The 20,190-nt window shown below is 41.6% G+C and overlaps 1 protein-coding gene across 2 annotated transcripts in view; it reads right to left on the reverse strand.

Annotated features, from left to right (window-relative positions):
- LOC127009829 (neuronal membrane glycoprotein M6-a-like) overlaps window positions 1-12,818 on the reverse strand; it is a 45,124-nt gene extending 32,306 nt beyond the window's left edge. Inside the window, exons 1-2 of one of the 2 annotated variants that reach the window (XM_050883188.1) lie at window positions 12,604-12,785; window positions 6,525-6,539 (exon numbers count right to left, since the gene is read on the reverse strand). In XM_050883188.1, coding sequence (XP_050739145.1) covers window positions 6,525-6,539; window positions 12,604-12,743 — 155 coding nt within the window. In that variant the 5' untranslated portion in view covers window positions 12,744-12,785. Of the gene's footprint in view, window positions 1-6,524; window positions 6,540-12,603 lie in introns of both variants that reach the window. The other variant, XM_050883189.1, reaches the window with a different exon arrangement.
- Window positions 12,819-20,190: the final 7,372 nt, after the last annotated feature.

The raw sequence follows: 20,190 nt of genomic DNA on the forward strand, positions 1-20,190 counted from the left end.
CCTCTCCTCCCGAAACTGACTTCTGATTTCGGACACTCCTTTAACCTCTGTTCTGGAGCAGTAAGTAGCAGGCCTTTTTTTTTTTTTTTCATTACGCCCTTGCACTGTCTCCATAGCTGTAAAAAAATAAAAAAAATAAATTAAAAAAAGACATGCCCTTTACAAACTGTGCACTTTGCCTTCATGCAACACTTCTTCAGTGTTATAAAGGATCAAGTATATCTTTGTGGACTTTTTTTCTTTGTCATAAAATTTTCTAAAGCCAATTAAGACTAGTATGGATACATTCACATGTACATATACAGCTCTGTTGCTCTCTCCTCTCCCTTCACATGTGGGAATAGAGTCGGCATGGAAGGCAAAGAAAAAGATACAGGGAAATAGCTAAATGTTGACAAGAGGCTGCACAAGGTTATGTGGACTAAGGTCCCAAGATATTATTTTAAGGACTATCAAATTGCAAAAGCTATCATGAGCTTTGTGGTGCCAATGTTCCGGGGTTCACAGTCTGGGTCCAGCGGCAGCTACAACTATGGAGAGAACAGACAATGGAAGGAAAGTAAAGGTAAAGTTGGGTGCATGTGCCATCGCTGTGCATGGCTGTGGTGCTCATCTCTGTACCGTTGGCCCTTGGAGCCTGTGGTGGCCAAAACCATTACCCAGGGCATAGGGAAGAGAAATGCTCACTTTTCAAGATTAAAAGTAACAAAAAATAAAAAATAAATATTTGCATGGGATGAAGATATGAGAAAAGAGAAATTTATGTGTGGTTGGAGGATTTTAGAAACATGATTGGCTTGAGATAAAAGACGAGAGGGAGGAGGCTTGTCCCTAGTATATACAAGCCGTTTCCTATGATTCTATTGTCATGATCCCCAGTCAATTGCCGAGATTTTAGGGGTAACATCAATAGATCTTGCCAATGGCAGTTGTTCACAACCACCAAATCTTTCTCCTAAAACAAATTTTGTGGGATTTGAAAACCCATTTTTCATAGTAAGATATATCCTATTACTGTAACAATTTCCAAGGCAGAATACTTGTAGTGCGGCGACTATACCTGATGAACGAGCCTTCCATAACCCACTTAGCCAGTGGGGTCCCTCTTTGGCCGACTCGCTAGGGAGTGGCTCTACCATCACGCTGGTCGCGGGTTCAATCCCAGGCAGCCGGCAAATATCCTCTCCTGGTCTTGATTAATTTATCGTGTGTTGTTTCGATGCATGCAGAGGTCGTGTTGGGAAATAGAAAGGAAAATAAGCTCATGGGGCATGACAGTGATGGCATAGCAGTGGGATCCTCTCCTGCAGTTCTGTTGAGTTTCCCCGAAGGGGTAACAGGTAGGATGGCCCATGCTCTCCGAGGGTAATAGAAAATGGGAAAATTGGAGGTATGTCTGAAAGGGACATTGTCAACACACAGAAATTAATCTGCATAGGGGAGAAAGCTGTGTAGTGCAGCGACTATGCCTGATGAACGAGCCTCCCATAACCCACTTAGCCAGTGGGGTACCCCTTTGGCCAACTCGGTAGGGAGTGGCTCTCTCGTCACGCTGGTCGCGGGTTCAATCCCAGGCAGCCGGTGAATACCCTGATCTTGATTAATTTCTCATGTGTTTCAATACACGCAGAGGATGTGTTGGGAAATAGAGGATATAGAAAATAAGCTCTTGGGGCATGACATACTTATATGATACAGCATGAGTAATAGCATTTTTGTATCATGTAACTAATTATTCATTTTCATATTTACATACTCAAGACAGCCTAGAAGCAGGTCAGCTCCATGATGGGCTGCACACACTTCCAACACAACAAGCATGAAAGCTGTTCATCACACTTCACACAAAAGCTTGAATTTGTAAGCTGAATAATGTTTTTTGAGGTAAGTTTGCCCTGGAAGAGTGCAATTATTCATTGTAGTTAGGAAAGTTGGAAAGTTTCGTTTAGTCGGCGCAACATCTGTGGTCATATGCCGGAGAGAGACAGAAGGGGAAGGAATTACAGGAGAAGGGAACAGATCCCAGGAGACGGGACACAACCTCCGATTGATACCTGGTACCCACTCACTGCTGGGTGGACGAGCGTAGGGTATCGGAAAAGCCGCCCAAATTTTTCCACTCGGCCCGGGAATCGAACCCGGGCTCTCTCGATTGTGAGCCGAGTGTGCTAACCACTGCACCATGAAGTCCCTTCATTATAGTTAACTAATGATTTCCTACAACTTGTGGAACATTTAGTACGTATGACAGTTAAGCAGAGGAAAGTATACATTTTTTAAACAGTAACTTTTATGTGATTTTTATCGGCGTCACAGACGCCAATCAACAGATTGTCCATCTTCTTGTTGTTCTCTTCAAGTTGTTTTCCTGGCTTACACATACATTGTAGACATGACATTGTATAATAACATTTGTTGGCCCTGATGAACCCTACAACATGGCATTATAAACAAAGTAAGCTTTTTTTTTCTTATGTCTTGGCCTGTGGTGCCGGTAGGCCTTCATAGTAGGGCCTGATGGTCTGCCCCAGTCCATTGTGGCACAGGCAAGTGTTTATTGTGGTGCCATCTTTACTTTTCAGCATTTTCCATTTTAGACCCCTAGTTGCATAATATAAATTGTTGGGGGGGTGTTGGAGGGTCAAGCGACGCTGATCATGTGGCACAGTGTTTGTGGTATTAACACGTTTTTTCAGGGGGGGACGGGAGGTTATACTCAGCCCATAAAATGTTAGGGGGCTGAGGTTGCCTTTGCCCCCCGTGCCTGGGTTGTTGGTGCTCCCTCGCCCACATGAATGTTTTACTTGTGTTTGGTAATTGTTAAGAATAAAGCCAAGCTTCTGTTTTCCAATTTTTTTTTCTAAAGTTGCTGCAGACAAACACTCGTAATAGACCAGAACAATAAGACCCTTGCTCCTGACAATTACCCACCAAATGAGGTATGGTATACGTGTTTGAGTGAAAAATTCGACCAAATATGGAAAATGAGTTCAGCACACTGAAAAATGCTCTGGCCTTCTGGCAACACTATTTGCCCTCTTTTAGGTCAATACGAGGATTTTTAAGTGATTTAAGGGGTCAGAAGTTAACAAACCACGGCTCCTGTGTCCCTTTAACCCATAGAGTACGGGTGGCAATATATTTCTCTGGATGCTGTGCACAAGGAAAATTTAGACATTTAAAAGAGGTGGAAATGGTGCCTTTCTTCTTTGCAATAATTGTATATTCATTTAGTATATATGGTGGTGTAATAAAACTTCTCTCCTAATAATAATAAAAAAGTTATGACAGCTGAAAATATTGTGCATTTTCTCGTGGCCATGACACGTCGCATGGAAGCACCCCACTCGCTCTCATGCAAGCCCACGTGCTCGCCACGCTGTGCAAAATTTCTGTTTGTTTCCTTGACAATTAGATTCAGTAAATCATTATCCATATATGCAAGAAAATAGTCACATTCTTGTTGCACTTCTGGGAAATTATCTGCGTTTCCCACCTGAACACCGTCAAACTGAGGCACACTTGGTATAAAAAAATCACCACTGGTCCACTGAAAGGTTTCGTCACTAGCAGCAGCACTAGCCCTTGCACGCCCTCTTGTGGCAGTAATCCTAGAACGCGAAGAAACACGGCCACACCTCCATCTTGAAGTACTCAGGGCAGGGGTAGAGAGAGGCTGCGAGGCAGGCGGTGTATGTATGTCTGTATGTATATATATATATATATATATATATATATATATATATATATATATATATATATATATATATATATATATATATATATATATATATATATATATATATATATATATATATATATATATATATATATATATATATATATATATATATATATATATATATATATATATATATATATATATATATATATACATGTAACTCTCGATTTACGCGAGTTTGGTTTACGCGTTTTTAAATAACGCGGGGTCCAAAATCCAAATAAATGTTTAATTTAGGCGTTTTTTTTCACTTATACGCGATATTTTATGGAGTGGCCACCAGATGTCTCACGCAACTGGACTCACACGGCCACACAGCTGAGCTCAGTTCTTCCCGCGCGCCACTGAACAACAATACAGTACCTACGCTGCCACGCTACTCAACAATAGGGGTGGGCAGGTACCGGTACTAACGGTACCAGCAATACGGTACGGTACCGGTACCAGACTGCTCGGTACCGGTACCAATACTAGCCAGCCCCTCATGGTGTCCCTCATTTCTTCCATACACGAGAGGCTGAGAATGAGTGCCCGAGTGGATATCTCGGTTCTGGTGACACGCGGCATGCAGCTGTTTGTTGTGTGGGTGTGGTTGTGTGGTTTGTAAACAATGCAAATGGCGGCCGGGCTGGGATTGCGTGAAATAACTCCTCGTACAAGACTCATGATGTACAGTTTCTGATATCATATTCACCCCATTATTCTCACTAATATTAATAATTAATAATGAACACATGTACATTTTTTTCCAATATGATTTTTTATTTATAATATATATATACTATATATATATATATATATATATATATATATATATATATATATATATATATATATATATATATATATATATATATATATATATATATATATATATATATATATATATATATATATATATATATATATATATATATATATATATATATATATATATATATATATATATATATATATATATATATATATATACATACACACACACACACACATCCCTATCACTGCTTTGTTGACTAATGTCTCCAAAATTGGATAGCAAGTCACTGTCACTAGTATCACTGTCAATGTCACTACCATAGCAGTCATCAGAGTCACTGTCACTTTGATTCGCCTGCGCTCTACTTCCGCCCGGAGCAGAGGAACTGCTTGATGCGTCACGAGACATGACAGATGTATTCTGAACAAAAGTGGAAAATGATCTGTGGCCTTCGGAAGGGCGCGCACTGAGACGAATGAGTGTGTGTACGGATGCCAGATGCCTCCACCATTCTTCTGAGTCAAGAACTGGCGGTATATTTGAAATGTAGGGAGCGTAGTGTGATGATTATATATATGATCCCCGTACGGGTGGGGCGTGTGGTTGCGCACTTATATTTACGATTGCTGTAATCTAAGGGTTAAATGTGAGTGTGTCAACTCTTTGTTTTGTAATTTCATAGCTATTTATCAATTTTTTATGGATTATTTTTTGGTTGGCAATGTCTGGCATTTGTCCTGGGCTGCTGGAAAGGGAGGGGAAGCCCAAGACCATCTATAGTTTGCCTCAGGCGGCAAGTTTAGTCCGCGTGCGCCGGAGTTTCATCAGGCACATTCTAGTCCCGTTTTTTCATTTGCAAGTTATTGACCTTTCATTGATTATATCTCATTGATTTTTCATTCTTTTTCCTTCAATTTTTTTGTATCTTATTCGTAATTAAGTTTTCTAATAATTTTGTTTTGCATTTTTGGAATTGGTAAATGATCTATATTTTTTTCAAAGCATATTTGGAGATTTTATGAGCTGTGTTGAAATTGTTACTTGTTTTATTTTTTCACCATGAATTTACATGTTAAGGAATGAAAACAAAAACAAAATCAATTCCTGATTGATTAATCTCATCAGTGACAACTTCAAAACTAGTATATGTTATTAAATTATTTACAAGCAATCGATCAAAACTGTATATAAAATTTAGGCTTTTTTCCCAATACTATTTTTTTCTTCATTCTTTTTCATATATCGTCTGCAAACTTTCTACACAAATAAGTAGGTATCATGGCTATTTCTTAAAAATATTTCACGTAAATTGAAGCAGCATTTAATTTTTCTTGAAAAATAAGTTAACTTGGCCCTTAACATTCAATATGGCTGAGACCACAACGGCCGGGATTCATTATGTAGGGTAGTCTGCACTAGCCAGTCAAGTCTTCTCTCATTATTTGTGGTGGCAGAGTGTTGAGTTAGTGGGTTCAAGTCCTGCCCACCACTACAAGCTGACAATGTTTAGTGATGGCAGTGTTGGGTGAGTGAGTTCAAGTCCTGCCCACCACTACAAGCTGACAATTTCTGGCCATCACATGCTATAAAATTGGGATTCTCATGCAGCCCTCCAGGCGGTGGAATATTAAAATCTGATTCTCTAAAGCTATTCTTCTTGATGTTAACATGATTTCCAGGACACAAAATAAGGTACTCCAATGCCTTCAACAGTCCAGGTCTTGGTTTGGGTGTACATTCGTCCATCAATAATTCCTTGTTCCATTCCAAAACTGACTGATTATATGTATTTGTGGATGCAAACTTAAATTTCCACAGCATTTTTCTCTCATGACAAAATGTAAGACCAACTGGTCACAGCATAAGCCGGGCAGGAAAATGCATGATGAGGACACACACACACACACAGACACACACACACACAAAGGTTAGTAAGGGTATGGCAGGTCAAGTCAAATTCATCATCCATGGTCAAACTCTTCAATCAGCATCAAACTCAAGGTGTCAGTCAGCATGCATCGTTACCTGTACTCCTGGTCCCTGCATGTTCAGCCCCCACAGCCGGAAATAGTTTAAGTTAAATTATCTTGCACCAACTCTTAGTATCTATAGTGTAACACTTGTCCTGCTCTAGTCTTCTGGGAATTCCAAGCATTAATTTGTCCTAAGCATCATTATGTTTAGGGGTCCCCTTATGCGTCCCCCAATGTATCCACACAAGGCATGTCATTTTATATGCTAAATTCTGGGACTAAAAATCCTCTAGTGGAGTTGAACATCAAGCAGATTAATTATATTTAAAGCAACAAATATTTGTGGGCCTCTAGAGACAAGGGGACCCCAAGTGGTTCCCTGTATTATTGTACCAAGAACCAGTCCTGAGTAACACCCATATACCTGTACACATACAGAGCCACTCACTGCCCAGACGCCATGCTGCCTCTGTGTGGCTGGTACTCACTGCCTACTACCCAGCACATCTGCCTCAACACAAACTGATGCTATTTCATATAAAACCAGTATTATCTGTTGGCAGTTAATTTGTGTTGAGGCAAAAGCAGTGGAAAGGAGGCAGTGAGCATGAGCAGCAGAAAGGCACAATGGCATTTGTTGAGAGCATGCAAACTCTCCCTATCTATGGCTGTGTACACTTGGATGGCTAACTCCAACCGTTACTACTAATACAATAACTACTACTACTACTGCTACTACTACTACTATAAATGTACTGTTTTTGCTGCTACCATGATAACTAAAACACATGCAGTAAACCCTCCATAAATCAAATTAACTGGGGAATAACCTTATCCGAAAAAGCTGAAAATTCAAAACATCAGAATACGCTAAATCAAAAGCTTATGTGCCAGAGTTGAGCAGAGATTCTGATTAATCCTTGCATATACAGAAGGTTAATGGCCGTAGTATTAGTCTTCTCCATTCCCTTACCATCCCCATTCCCATATGCAGGTCTGGGATATGTATAAGCCGCCCCGTCCCCTTCCCGTCCCCGCGACAAATATGCGGGCCAGAAAAGACCAATCAACATGTCATAATAATGTTGGCAGCACTTTCAAACCAATAATTACAGAAAATGAAATAAATAAAGCCTTTTCCAACACCATTGTATTCATATACATTATATATCATAAAACAAAACAATAGCGTTGTTGATCTACAGGTAAATAACAAGTAACGCGGGTAAGTTAATTTATGAGACAGGTTGGTATCCATGACTGGTCACACACACCTGGGGCAGCCACATAGGGGTTGCCAGGTCATGTCGCTTATGGCATTTTTGTCTTAACCCTAGATTACTATCGTTGTCTGGAATCCCGGCATGGGGGGTTAATTTGCGTCACAGAAGGAAATCTGTTAGACGTATGGTGCTGTACGGCCATGACATTCCAGTTAGCATTCTGCCCTTGGTGCGTGAGGTATGTTTGTGTTTTCCCGTGCTTAATTCCTGAACTGTTCCCAATTGTCCAGAATTCTGGACACAATAGTAATTATAACATATCAAGTATAATGCAGGCAATAGGGCTTGCGAGGCTGGAACATTTCAGGGGACATGTGAACTCCACGTGTGGCACAACTCAACACAATCAGCCAACACTGCCTGGCAGTGGTGCCTTCATTAGGGAAAGGTAGCATTTTTTAAAGTTTCACACATTTTTTTTCTTCGTAATGTTATGTTAAGTTTATAGGTCACAGAATCAAGAATGTATTCTAGTTTAAGTAAAAGTTTTGTAATTAAACTTTGTACCATTCCTATGTGTGTTTTCAAGCCCGCAAAGTTTGTCTGGAATTCCGGACATCGATAGTAACCACGTTAGTCCGACAACGATAGTAATCTAGGGTTAAATCAAGGTGGTCGCCAAGAAATGTCCTTTTTTATGGTATATGTTAAGTATTGCCATAATAATCCCATATTTAGTCATCAATCTGCCATCTTTTGCCATTGTTGGGGACAATTATAAAGGAATCTTCAGGAATAACTGTATGATTACAATCAAATGGAAAACCAGAGTCTATACAAACTAAAAAGAATATATTAACTTCAGCAAAGTTTGAGATGTAATATCAGTCATAAAAATATTGCGATACTTTTCAATATATTTCCTTCTATAATAACAAATAGAACACTATTTATTCATGAAACATAGGAAGGGGAAGCCGAAGATGTCCTGTTACGCACCCCGCGCAGTCAACACTTTTTCAACCCCATCCGCTCTCTCTCTCGAGGTAGTGTTAATCAGTCCCAATCCCCGGGGACGCTTAAAACTGCGGTTCACAGCCAAGGGAAAGGAAAGGAAACGGGAATGGTGGAAATTAATACCACGGTCGTAAGACACCACAAGGAGGTAGGGCAGGGCTGTAAAAATATAGACATACACCTGTAGATACACTCGGCCCTTGATTTAACGGATTAAAAGGGGGAAGGGTGGTCCGTTGCTTGAAAATACGGTTTTGACGTTTCTGCAGCCGGTGTCACGCCGGACAATTCTACCCAGCCTCCCTTCTACCTCGGAACAATTTATTATTTATGATCCGGACAGACAGGCGCATGTGTGCAAGCAGCCCCAGCTGCGCGCTGGGCTTGAACAGCTGACGGGCAGCTGATGATGGTGGTGGTAATGGTGAGTGTCAGTGGCATGGCCCCTGCATCGGCGCCGCCCAGGCGGTGCTTTCATTGGGGCCCGTGTGTGTGTGTGTGGCTGTGTTTATTATGGGCCCAGGCTCCTCAATTTGCTAATTCTTGTTTTCCACATGTTGCACACTTTCTTTTCTTCCATCTCTTCTTTTTCAAAAAGAAGAGATGGAAGAAAGGAAAGGGATCCCGTGCAACATGTGGAGGATGTGAACTGGCAAATTGAGAAGCCCAAACCCATAATAAACACAGCCACACGCACGCGAACCCCGATGGAGATGCTGTTTGGGTGGCATCGATGCGGGCGCCTCGCCGCCGATGCTCAGCATCACCATCACCATCATCAGCCACCCGTCAGCTGTTCGGGCCCGGCGTGCGGCCAGGGCTGTCTGCATGCGTGCACTTGGCCACCCAGATGGGTGGCTAAGTGCAAGATGTTGACAGTTTTCAATTTTCCCCATAAGAATAATGGTTCAAAGTTTGCGATTTTAACATTTGCGACCCGCAACATCGACCTATTTATCGCAAACCTGGAGACAGTACTGTCCGTAGTATACATAATATTTTTCATTTATTTATTTTAATAGGATTTTCTATGTGTTTATCGTTATTTTAGCGTTTTGAAGTTTCTAAAGCTGGTGTCACACCGGACAAATCTACCCAGCAACGGACAGAATGTCCGTTGTGATTTTATGGTCCGTTAAATCTGAAATCCGTTAAATCGAGGTTCGTTAAATCGAGGGTCAAGTGTACTGTCTTGTGCAATGGGGTGGAGAGAGCGAGGTGGCTGTTGTAAAATAAGTACTGAACAGACAAGTACGAGGCATGCGAAGCACTGGCTTGGGGTGAATGAGTTATGAGTTCCATCTGGTGCACACAAGTCTAAACTGTTGTTGGATTTCAAATATTATCCAAATTAATTTCACCGCGTGTTTCTTTATGATCATAAAAATAAAATTACCCAACGAGCAGCTGCTTTCCTCTCACCCTGCACCAATGAAGGTTCAAGACGGACGTGACAGACAGGCAGCCTTTGTTTTGAAATGATACAGTCCAGACTCGCGCCACATTCCTAACTTTAACTCTGCTGCGATTGGCAAGGATTTTGCCGACACTGGTAGCCTGGTAACATATACTCCCAGGTCTTTCTCTGCCTCTGTGGTGGATAGTGGAGTGTTTCCCATGTGGTACTGGCATGTTGGATTTACCCTCCCAAGGTGCATGACTACATTTTTCTTCACTGAATTGTATTACCCAACTGTGCCTCCGTGCTGTCACCCTGCCTGGTCAAACTCTTTCGCCTCTGCCTGTCAACATCTACCTTTCCTTCTTGCTGGAAGTATGCCTTCATACAGCCTGTACCTAAGAAGGGTGACCGCTCCAATCCCTCAAACTACCGTCCTATTGCTTTACTTTCTTGTTTATCTAAAGCTTTTGAATCAATCCTTAACCGGAAGATTCAAAAGCACCTTTCCACTTCTGACCTTCTATCTGATCGCCAGTATGGGTTCCGCAAGGGGCGTTCTACTGGTGATCTCCTAGCCTTCTTAACTGACTCTTGGTCATCCTCTCTTAGCCGTTTCGGTGAAACTTTTGCTATTGCGCTGGACATATCAAAAGCTTTTGATAGGGTCTGGCACAAATCTTTGCTTTCTAAACTACCCTCCTACGGTTTCTATCCTTCTCTCTGTACCTTTATCTCCAGTTTCCTTTCTGACCATTCTATATCTGACGTGGTAGACGGTCACTGTTCTTCTCCTAAATCTATTAACAGTGGTGTCCCACAGGGTTCTGTCCTATCTCCCACTCTTTTTCTGTTGTTCATTGATGATCTTCTTTCCAAAACAAACTGTCCTATCCATTCCTACGCCGATGATTCCACTCTGCATTATTCAACTTCTTTTAATAGAAGACCCACCCTTCAGGAACTTAATGACTCAAGGCTGGAGACTGCAGAACGCTTAGCCTCAGACCTTACTATTATTTCCGATTGGGGCAAGAAGAACCTGGTGTCCTTCAACGCCTCAAAAACACAGTTTCTCCACCTATCCACTCGACACAATCTTCCAAACAACTATCCCCTATTCTTTGACAACACCCAGCTATCACCTTCCTCAACACTAAACATTCTCGGTCTATCCTTAACTCAAAATCTCAACTGGAAACTTCATATCTCATCTCTTACTAAATCAGCTTCCTCGAGGCTGGGCGTTCTGTACCGTCTCCGCCAGTTCTTCTCCCCTGCACAGTTGCTGTCCATATACAGGGGCCTTGTCCTCCCTTGTATGGAGTATGCATCTCATGTGTGGAGGGGCTCCACTCACACAGCTCTTCTGGACAGAGTGGAGGCAAAGGCTCTTCGTCTCATCAGCTCTCCTCCTCATACTGATAGTCTTCTACCTCTTAAATTCCGCCGCAATGTTGCCTCTCTTTCTATCTTCTATCGATATTTCCACGCTGACTGCTCTTCTGAACTTGCTAACTGCATGCCTCCCCCCCTCCCGCAGCCCCGCTGCACTCGACTTTCTACTCATGCTCATCCCTATACTGTCCAAACCCCTTATGCAAGAGTTAACCAGCATCTTCACTCTTTCATCCCTCACGCTGGTAAACTCTGGAACACTCTTCCTTCATCTGTATTTCCTCCTGCCTATGACTTGAACTCTTTCAGGAGGAGGGTATCAGGACACCTCTCCTCCCGAAACTGACCTATCTTTCGGCCACCTCTTTGGATTCTTTTTAGGAGCAGTGAGTAGCGGGCTTTTTTTTTATTAACGTTTGCTTTTTGTGTGCCCTTGAACTGTCTCCTTTGCTGTAAAAAAAAAAAAAAAAAAAATTACCAGATCACCAACAAATCTACAACCTCCATCCCAATGCCGCTTGGACCAGTGCTGTATATTCCAGATTTTGGTTTGGTTTACAGATAGTGTTACAACAATGAAAAATTCTGATTTATTTGGTATCCAAAATATAGAGGTATGATTTATAGAGGGTTTACTGTTTTACAGAAATATATAACTACTACTACTACTGCTACTACTACTACTACTATTATTACTTATCATCACTACTATTACTACTACACCGCTAAAACTGTCAATACTTTCATAATCATCATCATCACCATAAAAATAATAATAATAATAATTACAATAATGAGTAACACAAGGTCATTCCAGTGACATCACTTCTCAGGAAAAAAAGAACAAGCTAAAGATAACACGGATGACTGCCTTGCAAACTATCTCTCTCTCTCTCTCTCTCTCTCTCTCTCTCTCTCTCTCTCTCTCTCTCTCTCTCTCTCTCACTGCTTTTGTGATGCTTGAGAGAGAGAGAGAGAGAGAGAGAGAGAGAGAGAGAGAGAGAGAGAGAGAGAGAGAGAGAGAGAGAGAGAGAGAGAGAGAGAGAGAGAGAGAGAGATTTCTGGTCTCTCCCTTCCACACTCTTCCCACCCACCATTTTATGTGCAGATTGAAAACTTCCTCAAACAGCCGCAGCGTCAGTGTGGTGCCCCTGTACATGGTGCCACAGAACACCCCAACCCCCACACAGCACATCACCGTGGCAATGAGTGTGGCGTACGGCACCCGCGTCATGCAGTCACGGCACTTGCGACCTGTTGGGAAGGAAAGACACGAGGCTTGAATGGATGACATGATGATGAAAAGTTGGAAAGTTTCGTTTAGTCGGTGCAACAACTGTGGTCATATGCCGGAGAGAGACAGGAGAAGGGAACAGATCCCAGGAGACAGGACACAACCCCCGATTAATACCTGGTACCCATTCATTGCTGAGTGGACAGGGGTGTAGGGTATCGGAAAAGCCGCCCAAATTTTTCAACTCCGCCCGGGAATCGAACCCGGGCTCTCTCGGTTGTGAGCCGAGTGTGCTAACCACTGCACCACGAAGCCCCCGATGACATGATGATAAAACTAAATATAAAATCAATAGATCTAAGGCTAATAAGTAAAAAAGGGAAAAAAATTATAAGAATAACAATAATGATAATAATGATCAGTAATAGAATACAACACTGAAACCCCTATTATCCAGCAACCGTGGGGATTCAGAGGGGCTGGATAATTGGAGATTCCAGAAACTTGGGTAAATTCCGAAAGTTCCCCATGAAATTGCATGAAACCAAACGTCTTTAACCCCTTGACTGCAGATTTCCTACAAGAAGACCTCACCAAGCTGCAGGAATAGAACAAAAAGTGGCTGCTACAATTCAATGAAGAAAAATGTAAAGTCCTGCACCCTGGGAGGGGAAATCCAGCATACCACATGGGAAACACTCCACTACCCACCACAGAGGCAGAGAAAGACATGGGAGTATATGTTACCAGGCTACCAGTGAAGGCGAAATCCGTGCCAATCGCAGCCAACAGTTTAAACAGTCAACATACACTCAGATATGCGCTTCCTGGCTACACGTATATATGTATGTACTTTTACCCCAGTACTGTGCACTGAGGGGCTGTGGCACAACCAGACCATCACCTAAGTATGATCAAACAATGGGAGTGTGGGTAAAGTAAGGCCCAATTAACACTACAGCGACTGTTATGATCAAGTCACAGCCCATTCTTAGTCCAGTCACATTATCACATGTATTTCAGTGGGAGCATTCACACTGGCAGTAACAGTTACATCATGGTTTGGTCGCACTCCCCTCCCGCGGCCCCGCTGCACACGTCTTTCCACTCATGCTCATCCCTATACTGTCCAAATCCCTTATGCAAGAGTTAACCAGCATCTTCACTCTTTCATCCCTGACACTGGTAAACTCTGGAGCAATCTTCATTCATCTGTATTTCCTCCTGCCTACAACTTGAACTTTTTCAAAAGGAGCATATCAGGACACCTCTCCTCCCAAAATTGACCTCTCTTTTGGCCACTCCTCTGAACTCTTTTAATAGGAGCAGTGATTAGCGGGCTTTTTTCATTATTGTTGCCTTTTTTTTGCCCTTGAGCTGTTCCCTTTGCTGTAAAGAAAAAAAAAAGTTGCAATCCATTCCCAAGATATCTTGAGGGGACAAGGAGCAGTCTCTGACAGGAGCAATCCCGCGGGTGTGGATGAACATGTCTTGCTCAATTTCTGCATCAGTCCCCAGAAAGAAGTATTGCACCTTTCATTTTTTAATATTATTTTTTTTCCACAGTACCAATGTATAATTCAAAGTAACTAGTACGGGTCATACCTATGGGCCGTATTTTTAAACATTTAATCGCCCAAGTTCACCTATTTGACAAGACTTTCCTAGGAGTTTGAGGCATTTCCAGGAGTTGTTTTATGACCCTGGTGGTAGTATGACCCTTCTTCTGTACCGTGAACCTAAAAAACACTCATTAGAACATGACTGACCCCCTCTTTGACCTTTAGAAATAGTTGATGTGAGAAGTGAGTGACTTATAATACTGGCCAAAGACCCAAGTCATGTCCCTGGTGATGCCAAGTCATGTCCCTGGTGATGCCCCTTGATATGAGGGTTAGGTCATCAGGGCACGCTGATGGAGATCTTGGCAGACTTTGGTACCAAGCTCCTTCTGATAAGGCGGTCAGAATCCAGAGCAGAAGTCACTTGACACTCTTCAAGAACAAAACTTCCAGAATGCATTCCAGCAGTGGCAGCCCTGGGATCGCTGTATCACTAAAGGGGACTATTGTGAATGGGGTGGTGCCCTAAGTTCAATCATGGGAGTACTTTCTTGTATATAGGCCTAATCTCATAAGTTTTTGATACCCCCTCATTTTCACTTTCATCATCAATCAAATGAGGAGCCTGAATGGAAATCCCTTTGTCTTCCTACCTTACAGGATCTAATGAACACACACACTCTTCATTTTCTAACTTTTTTCTTTCTTCTTCCTTACTGAAGTGGAGTCAAAGAAGCTTCACCTCAACTTCCTTCCTCTAACTGCCCTTACTGACAGTCTTATATCACTTAAATTCTGCCAATGTTGCATCTCCTATTTTCTATTGATATTTTCATGCTGACTGCTCTTCTGAACTTCCTGTCTGTTTGCCTCCCCCCCTCCTGAGGCCATGCTGCGCTCGACTTCATAATAAAGCTCATCTTTATACTGTCCAAATCCCTCATGAAGGAATTAACCACCATTCTTTCATCCCTTTCACTGGTAACTTCTGAAACAGCTTTCCTCTGTCTATTTCCTCCTGCCTATGACTTGACCACACTTTCGAGGGACGAGCATCAAGGCACTTCTCCCTGAAATGAACCTCTTTTTGGCCACTCTTCTCTGTCATTATAGAAGCAGTGTTGGCAGGCTTTTCTTATTTTTACTTATTTTTTGCCCTTGAGCTGTTTTCTTTACTGTAAAGAAGAAAAAAAAGCATGGGCTGGCAGGCATGCAGATATCTGGCACATAAATTGATAAAAATGATCAAAGTATTGGGGGTTACATATAAAAACAAAAAAGGGAAGGCATTAATGATATGTCAAATAATGAATGGTCGAAGAAAGGGAGGGTTGAATGCACTGCACTCAACAGCTTCAGTAGACATTGCCTCTATAAAAGAGGTTGAAAGGGAAAAGGAGATGGATATAATACAGAGCTCCTTGTGATTTTGTGCAAGCCCCAGGTAGTTCTTTAGAGGGTGAACGCAGCCAACAACCCACCCCTATGGTCAGGGAGAAGTAGAGTCAGAGCATATCCTATCTCCTGCTGTCATTATCAGTTGTGGGTACTAATAAATTGATGGCAAAGGACCCTTCCAAAAGCGACCTTATCACCAAGTCAAGTTTAACCCATCCAATGCAACTGGCACATATTTGGCTTTCACTGGTAGCCTGGTAACATATAGTCCCAGGTCTTTCTCTGTCTCTGTGGTGGATAGTGGAGTGTTTCCCATGTGGTAATGGTATGCTGGATATTCCCTCCCAAGGTGCATGACTTTACATTTGTCTTCATTGACTTGTAGCAGCCACTTTTTGTTCCATTCCTGTAGCTTGGTGATGTCTTCTTGTAGGAAATCCACTGCCAAGGGGTTAAAAGTACTCCCTCTCATGGACTCTCATGTGTGTGGCTCTGCAGGGCATGCCAGGACAAGAGCTACTGAGATTACCAAGCAAGAATGCCTTAATCGCGAACTAAAGGAGCACATAGAAGAGATGGAAGCAAAAGTACAAATTCTTTCATCCGCTAGATAGTAAGTAAAAGATACCTGGCCACAGGGGACCTCACCACCAAATCCAACTGACATGTTAAAAAAATCTCACACTGGGCGACAAATTTGTATACTACAAGAGAGAGAGAGAGAGAGAAAGAGAGAGAGAAACACCTGACCTGGCTTATGAATCCGTCCTGCCAGGTGCAAAGAGAGGGCCAATTGACGGATCCTTTGGCACTAACACCATAATCTCTCTCTCTCTCTCTCTCTCTCTCTCTCTGACACACACACACACACAGAGAGAGAGAGAGAGAGAGAGAGAGAGGATATTAGTTTCATTAACACTAATAAACTGTGTGTGTGTGTGTGTGTGTGTGTGTGTGTGTGTGTGTACTTTGTGTGTGTGTATGTATGTATCTCTCTCTCTCTCTCTCTCCACATACTCTTGAATGTCTCTCTCTCTCTCTCTCTCTCTCTCTCTCTCTCTCTCTCTCTCTGTCTCGCCACATAATCTTGTGTGTGTGTGTGTGTGTGTGTGTGTGTATTTACCTAGTTGTGACATACGGGAAAAGAGCTACGCTCACGCTGTCCCGTCTCCATATCCTCTCTTATCCAACTTTTCCTTAAAACCATGAATGTTTCTTGCACAAACCACCACCTCCGCCAGTCCATTCCACAGCTCAATGCTTCTGTTTGGGAAGCTAAACTTTTTCACATCTCGCCTACATGTGGTCGCCCTCAACTTCTTTCCATGTCCTTTCGTTTCCCTCTCGCTCCACACACACTGGTCCTCTCTATCCAAATGCTCCACTCCACTCACCACCCTGTACACCCTTATCAGGTCTCCTCTTTCTCTTCTTCTCTCCAGGGTTGTGAGCCCCATGCTATTGAGTCTCTCCTCATAGGTTCGATCTCTAAGTTCCGGTACCATCTTAGTTGCCACTCTGCACTCTTTGCAGCTTTCTTATGTGTGTGTGTGTGTGTGTGTGTGTGTGTAATTCACCACCACCACCGCCATGGCCTGATCACGTGTTGGACTCGTAATCGGCAGCAAGTACCCTTCCGACATGAGAAAGTGCTCTTTATTGTCAATCTGTGTGTGTGTGTGTGTGTGTGTGTGTCAGTATTTACCTAGTTGTAGTTTTACAGGGCCTGGGCTTACGCTCATGTGGTCCCGTCTCTGTATCTGTATTTGTCAAACTTTTCCTTAAAGCTTTGCACACTCTTCGCCAATATTACATCCTCACTTAGTCTGTTCCAAACCTCTATATTTCTTTGCAGGAAGCTATATTTCTTTATGTCTCTCAAGCATCTTCCTTTCCTCAATTTTTTACTGTGTACTCTTGTGTTCTTGGTGTTTATTCCTTTTTTTAGTAGTAACTCCTCATTATCTACTTCTTCCATTTTGCTCAATAATTTATAAATTTGTATTAGGTCTCCCCTTTCTCTTCTTTGTTTAGTGTTGTTAGGTTCATTTCCTTTAAGCTTTCTTCATATGTCAATCCCTCCAGCTCTGAAACCATTTTTGTTGCCATCCTTTGTATTCTTTCTAGTTTTTTATGTGTTTCTTTTTATGGGGAGACCACACCACCTCCGCATATTCCAATTTTGGCCTAATCAAAGTGGTTAGTAACTTTTTCATCATATCCTTATCCATGCAGTGGAATGCTATTCCTATATTTCTCACCATATTATCGTATCACCGAATATCTCTGGCTGTTTATTATCTTGCATTATTATTCCCATAGCTCTCTCTTCATGTACTTTCTTTAATATTTCACCATCTCCCATTTTATATGTCTATTTTGGTCTTCCTTCACTTTTTCCCATTTCCATAACATGACATTTCTTCACATTGAATTTCACCTCCCATTCCAAATCTTGTTTAGGTCTTCTTCCAGAATTTCACAGTCTTTACTGTTTCTTATATGTCTTAGCAGTTTTGCATCATCTGCAAACAGGCTCATATAACTATTTACTCCCTCTGACATGTCATTAATATATACTAGGAAAAGTATTGGTGCCAATACCGATCCCTGAGGCACTCCACTCTCTACAGTTCTCCATTCCAATTTTATGTCCTTACCCACTGTTCTCATCTCTCTTCCCCTTAGGTAGCTTTCTATCCAGTTCTTCATTTTCCCTTTCAATCCTCCTTTATTTTCTAGTTTCCATCGCAGTCTTGTATGTGGAACTTTGTCGAACGCCTTCTTCAGGTCCAGGTAGATGCAATCAATCCATCTGTCCCTTTCCTGTATTTTATCTGTCACTCTTGAGTAAAAGCTCAGTAAGTTTGTCACACATGAGTGCCCTTTTCTGAATCCATACTGTTTACATGTGATTAAATTGTAATTTGCCTTTTTTGTCTAAGTTATTAGAGTACCGTAAACCAGGGTGACTTCGGACAGTTTTCAAGATTATTTTGCTAATGGAATTTTTGTTTCTAGGCCTAGGATTTATGCTGAGTGTGCATTTACTCTGTATTGTTAAGGGCTATCATTACATGGTGCAACATTTTCACAAAACTTAATAGTTTTTGTGCTAAGTGAAAAAATATAGGTGTCCGAAGTCACCCCACGTCTAGGGGACTTCAGACAGTGGCTGTATTTCATTGAGTTTATGCATCTGAGACTGTTCGCACATTCCGGGGGTTACTTCGGACACTGTTGAACCGGAGAAAAAATGCCAAAAATCTTGGGAAAGAAGCTCCCACATTTCAAGTCAGTAGTAGCAAGGAAGTAAAAAATGGTCAATAATTTTGAAAAAAATGTTATTACAAAAAAACTCTAAGATGTAGAGCACAGTTTTAGGTTTTTTTAAGCTTAATGATTACATAATCGCCACAATAATTTTTTTAATGGTAGGTCAACATCCAAGTGTGTTAGGGCTCTTTGAAGTGCACACTATTTTACATCTCATTTATCATGATGCATTTCACTAGAAATTTATTCTTGTATATGTTATTTTGTAGCTAAGTACTTCTATTTGATATCTTCATGATATGTAGAATATTCAACATCACTGGACTGGCAAACCACCACCACCGTTACGGACCCAAAAGTTAACTTGAGTTCATCTCTGGACGGGCTCCACGCAGGGCCCAGGCTCCGTTGATGACATCACTGACAGTTGACGGATCCGTGAAAATGGAATAGTGGGAACCCCACCTTAGTCACCCCACAATATGTAGTTATATTTAGGTGTCCGAAGTCACCTTATTTTGAGCCATTTATCGACATGCCTCCATTCAGGTGACATTTACAGGTGTGTAGGATATGTTAAGCACCCCTGAATCATTCTAACTGTTCTAGTTAAGCATGTTCCTGATTGTTTTCTCTAGTTTTGATGTTGTGTGTAATACAGATCGTTCCTGCCAGAAGTTTTCCAAGGGGGGTAAATTTTACGAATTCTCAAAACACATATTGTGCTTGTTTTCAAAACAGAAACGTGTCTCAAGAAAACAACATTCTTAGTCGAAAACTATAAGGCAAAAGACAAATTCTGACACTAAAATCATCTAGCTTGTTGCAACTGGCTACGAGTTATCAACATGTCAACTTTTTATCCACTTTTTGTCCGAAGTCACCCCAGTTTACGGTATGCAATTATTGAGCAGTTGATGGAACACTTAGAGAAGGTCCATGACTTGCCAGATAGTCAGTCTGCATATAGGCCAATATTTTCGACTGAAACTACTATCTGATCTGTTGTTAATGATTTACTAGAAATGATGGATGGGGGTAAATGTGCTATATTGGTTCTTCTAGATCTTAGAGCAGCATTTGATACGGTTGTCCATGAATTGCTTGTTAAAGATTTAAGGAACATTGGAGTGGTAGACAATGTGTTAAAGTATCATGAGTTATTTACAAAACAGAAGTTATTGTATACAAATTGGAAATTGTTTTTCTTC

This window comes from Eriocheir sinensis, chromosome 42 (assembly GCF_024679095.1).
Source record: "Eriocheir sinensis breed Jianghai 21 chromosome 42, ASM2467909v1, whole genome shotgun sequence".
NCBI lineage: Eukaryota > Metazoa > Arthropoda > Malacostraca > Decapoda > Varunidae > Eriocheir > Eriocheir sinensis.